General features: G+C 38.8%; 1 protein-coding gene and 1 long non-coding RNA gene across 2 annotated transcripts; one reads left to right on the top strand and one right to left on the bottom strand.

Annotated features, from left to right (window-relative positions):
- LOC107619286 lies at nt 229-3,256 on the top strand. Its single transcript, XM_016321542.2, has 2 exons — nt 229-2,040; nt 3,051-3,256. Exon 1 carries the CDS (start codon nt 528-530, stop codon nt 1,644-1,646), a length of 1,119 nt encoding a protein of 372 aa, XP_016177028.1. The 5' UTR covers nt 229-527; the 3' UTR covers nt 1,647-2,040; nt 3,051-3,256.
- Nucleotides 1,727-5,022, bottom strand: LOC110267287. Its single transcript, XR_002354713.1, has 3 exons — nt 4,672-5,022; nt 3,059-3,853; nt 1,727-2,048 (listed from the first exon to the last, which is right to left on the bottom strand). It is a non-coding gene; the product is annotated as an uncharacterized LOC110267287 (long non-coding RNA).

Raw genomic sequence — 5,028 nt, 5'->3', positions numbered from 1 at the left:
ATATGATTGTCACTTGGTCTAAACCTCCGCTGCTAGGTCGAGCTTGTACCGACTACCGAACGCTTTAAAAAACAATTTAGTTATTTGGGCTGCCAAAATAACAAATTTTAGATGTTTGATTTTGTAAAAGGGTTGGTAACATTGTTTTGGACAGGGTCCATGAAATTCACTATCTTGACTCGGAGCATTGTAGAACTAGCCCAATAAAGCTAGTAACCGTATATTAAATTAGACCACAAAACCGAAGATTCGAGAATCATGTAAGAAATAAAACCTAAAACTCTTCTAATCGTTGACCATGGTCAAACCTCTGGTATCTCTATAGCCTCATTAGTCTGTAGTCTCTGTAGCTCGCTCCGAAATCGCCTTGTAGCAGCTACAACCTTTTCACTTTGCATTTGCAGGTCTCTCTCTCTCTCTGTGTTATATTCTTTGTTGTAGTTTGTTCAATCAAAGAGACTTGCTATTTAATTGTTTTCTGCAACTGCTGAATTTCGAAAACACACTCCGGATTTCAAGAATCTCAAATGCTTCGGTTGTTTTCATCTGGGTCTTATCTGTTTGAGTCATTTTCAAATCCCCCATTTATAAAAGCATTGCAAGTTTTTACGCATGCCACCTATTCGACCATTTGCCTAGCCCAACCTAAAGCTGAAAAGGAGGATCCTGCAGAGAAACCAATTAATGCTACTGAGGTTTTAAGTAAATGGGGTTGTAGTGATGGTGAATTGATGAGAATATTCACCCGTTGCCCAGCTTTGCGCAATGCTGATGCTACCAAAATCCAATCAAAACTTGATCTTCTGAGTGCTTTTGGAATAGGGGCATCTGATGTTGTTAAGATAGTCAATTGCAGGCCCCGGTTTTTCCAGTCTCGGATTAACCAATCTTTCAACGAGAGGCTTGCCTATTTCTTGTCATTGTTTGAGACGAAGGATTTGCTTACCAAAGCCATTGTGAGAAACCCTTCACTTTTGGTCTATGATGGTAGAGTTGACATTGAAGCTACCTTTGCACTCTATGAGGAGTTGGGTATTAAGAAAAGGGACTTGATTCAGATGATACTATTGCGTCCCACGATCATTTCAAGGACATCGTTCAACGATGATAAGATGGAATACATACGCAGGATAGGGCTTTCCAAGGATTCAAAGATGTATAAGTATGTGGTAACACTAATAGGTGTGTCACGTGTCGAAACAATTCGTGATAAGGTTGCGAATTTGGAGAAATTCGGTTTGTCTGAGGATGAGGTCTTTTGGCTTCTTGGGAAGTCCCCTCATATTTTGACATTGTCAACTGACAAGGTTCAGAGGAACATGACTTTCATTCTGGCCACAATGAAGCTCGATGTCAAGGCAATCTTAAGATGCCCATTGCTATTGTGTTTTAATATTGATACGGTTTTGAAGCCAAGAGTGCTTCTAGCAATGAAGGTACATGAGATTGATGGTGAGCAGAAAATCAGGAGACCTCCGATTCTTAGGGCACTCAGGATGACAGAAGAGAAGTTTGTGAATTTGTTTATCAAATGCCATGAGGAGGAAGTTGCCAATGAGTTAATGGAATTCTATAGAAGAACAAAAAATGTTAAGAGATTAGCTGAGTCATCAAAGAAGAGCGTTCGAAAAGGATTTCCTTTCTGAATTGATTTAATTTGGTTTCAAAAGTTTCTGAGCTGATATATATCCTTTTTCTGGTTCATCGAGTTTGTTGAGATTTTGTCTGTTATTTGGTGTAGATTCATATTTCTGCCTGTGTCTTAGATTCTACTGACTATATTTCATATTTAGTACAGTTCTGTGATAAACTCAAGCTGCAAAGCTTTGAACAGCATTTGAATAGATGTATTTCAAAGAGATGTGTTAGAGTTACTAAAGGCATTATCCAAAATGAGTCCGCGATCGAAGTGTGTGAATCTTGTTGCTCCTCGGCATAAGATCAATTGGCTTGTTGGCTTATCTATGCTTGCGAAAGTGCCCTTTCAGCAGATAGAGGCTGTCACACCTCAGCCTTGTCCTAACAATCTGCACATGGTTAGTATAAACCTAAGAAGCACGGACACACCAAATTACTGCCGTGTCCACGTGTCGGACACGCGGTGGACACGCGGTGGACACGTGTCCGACACACCTGAGCACGTGTCGCAAAAAAAAATTTTTTTTTTACTTGGACACGCCATGACACGGCACTGGACACACGAGGACACGGCACTGGACACACGAGGACCCGGCATTGGACACGCCAGGACACGATTGGCATGTAAAAATTGCAGAAATTTTTTAAAAAAAAAAATTACCTTTAACCCAAAAAAAATCTTGGACCCCATAAGCACAAGGAGTCTCTCACACATTTTAAATAACTCATAAAAAAACAACCCTCATTTTTTACACGACCCTTCACCTTCAGAGCATAGCAAAAGTCACCCTCCTCCACGCACCGTCCTCTGCACGCAAGTCCTCTGCGCGCCGGTCCTCTGCACGCAAGTCCTCTGCAGGCCGGTCCTCTGTGCATTGCTCCTCCGGCGATGCTCCTCTGCGAGTCGCTCCACTGCACGCCGCTCCTTCTACCTCTGTGCGCTCATCTCCCTATGTTCTCATCTTCTTTGCTTCGTGCTTTTCTCCTCTCTGCTTTGCTCCTCTTCACCGGTGGCACTCTTTTGCCACAATAGTTGTTGCAAATCGTTGCTTGCAGCAACTTAGCAACTTAGGGGTTGAGGTAATTTCTTTTGAACTTTTATTTTATCGTTAGAATGTTAGCTCACTAAGTCTATACTCCATAGTTACTAGTTACTACAAATAGTTACTTGTTATCTGCATTATTGATTTTTTTTATTAAATTATTTAGGAATGATGAGTTCTCTTGGGGTTACTGGAACTGAAAAAAATGAGGACTCTGCGGATAAGCCTTTATGGAAATTTGTTGTGAAAAAAAATAAGGTTGAAGGGGGAGGTAATTTTGAGTTTTAATATATATATGCCGTGTCCGTGTCCGGTAAAATTTTAATTTTGGTGTGTCTCCGTGTCCGTGTCCGTGTCTGTGCTTCTTAGGTATAAACTATAAACCTGTTGGTTAGTTTTCATACAAAACTAGATTTTTTCAGCTGAAAGCTTCCTCTTTAATATGTTAACTACAATTTCAACCACAAAATAGGGCAATTAGAAAGACCTTGATGATAAATATTTGGGTGAAAACAGTTTTTCTCTGCTTGCTGTTGTTCTAGACAAGAATCTTTTATCTGCATCTCTGTGTTCTCATGTCCATACCTACTACTGCATCAAAGAAGATGAATGTTGTTTGACATTTGTTGGACTTTTCGTATTCGAGACGTTTTTCAAACTCAGTTTTTGCACTGAACAAATTTTATGCCAAATTTTAAATTGCATATTAAGGCTAAGGGTGGCAACATGCACCCTACCCGCGGATATCCAATCCGGTCAGGTAGGGTTGCCAACCCAATCCGTAGCAGGTAGGGTTGGGTTCTCGTGCGGGTTGAGCCTCAATCTTACCCGACCAACCTGCACCCTATATATGTATATGTTATATACTTATATAAAAATATGTTTCAACTAGATGTGAAACCAAAGACTTCTCACTAAATGCAAAAGATCCTTAGCCACTAAGAAAAGATCATTAATTGATAATTTAATACGTTTTTTTTTTATATATAAAAGTCAGTTCTATTGTAAATTATCATCCAGTTATATAATAATGTTGCATCTTTTTGGTAACCCATGGGTAGGGTCGAGTATCCGCGGGTTAAGAACGGTAGAGTTAGAATTGGAATATTGTCAACCCGCAGGTAGGATTAGGGTTGGATCTAAACTGTATCTTACCCTACTCATTGTCACCCCTAATTAAGGCATTGCCTTCTTGGCTTGTTAATCAGTGATTGAAAAAGAAATTTACAGGGAAAATATGTAGTAGACATCATTGGATGACATTTTCACATAAATCATCACCAATGTGGATCTATCAAGTATATATATTTTTTAGTTTGGCTTTGTGCCGTTGGATAATTAAATTGCATTTAAATTGCCTGAATCCCACATGTTTCCTAAAAATACATGTTATGTTTTATACGTGATCATAAAATTAATCCACATAGTATTATTAATGTACTACTTTCAGTTATACATGGACCTTAGTCGCTTACATACTAATTAAAGTTGGGAGGGGAAACCAACTTAGGTTGGCCGAGTGGTCAACTTACTTGTCTGCTTAAACAATTGTCGGGATTTGAATTCCGTCTTGTGCATGCCGCAACTCATTGGCCAGTAGCAGATCTTTGAATGAGATAGGGGTAGCCCGGGTAGGTAATAAGAAATCTCAAGAATAGATTTTGGCTTTTTGCTATTTGTTTGAAGATAAACAAACAAGAAAAAGGGAAGATCACTCCTACATTATCATACATCTATCTATTTATCTAAGAATTGAGTAAACATCTTTTTCGGAAAACAAATAAATAACGAACATAAACGATGTATAGGATATACGGTTATGAGGATTAAGGCAATTCCCACTAGTCACATTACAAAGCTGGCCAGGAATGCAAAGGCGTGAAGCTGAGAAATGTGTTTGGTAAGGCTTTTTTTGGCTTGCCATAATATATGCAATATGGATTAAGAATGATTTGGTATTTCAAAATAACTTAATTTGTGGTAATGATACAGGTTTGAGAAGCTTTTAAATTTGCATTATATATTATGGTGTAACATGTCTATTAATTCACGTTTTGTATAAAAATCTCAAATGAGAGAGTAACTCCTAACTATAATGGATAAGTACCTTGTACTCTTAAAAGTCTCGTTCAAGTGTTGTCGTTCATTAACTACACCAAGTGCACAATAATGTCCTCCAACAATTAAGAATGGCAAGATATAGCCTCACATCAAGGACCTCATGACAGAGTGGACGTTCTTGTGGCTTTCGGACATGGCATGGCATGATAATAAGTCTATAACCAACACACCGATTTATCTGACAAGTGGTGAATCATTTGACAAGAATATGGAGACCATAGAAAGA

This window comes from Arachis ipaensis, chromosome B09 (assembly GCF_000816755.2).
Source record: "Arachis ipaensis cultivar K30076 chromosome B09, Araip1.1, whole genome shotgun sequence".
In the NCBI taxonomy this organism is placed as follows: domain Eukaryota; kingdom Viridiplantae; phylum Streptophyta; class Magnoliopsida; order Fabales; family Fabaceae; genus Arachis; species Arachis ipaensis.
The sequence above is the reverse complement of the archived record's forward strand: the minus strand, read 5'-3'. Positions and strand labels throughout refer to the sequence as shown.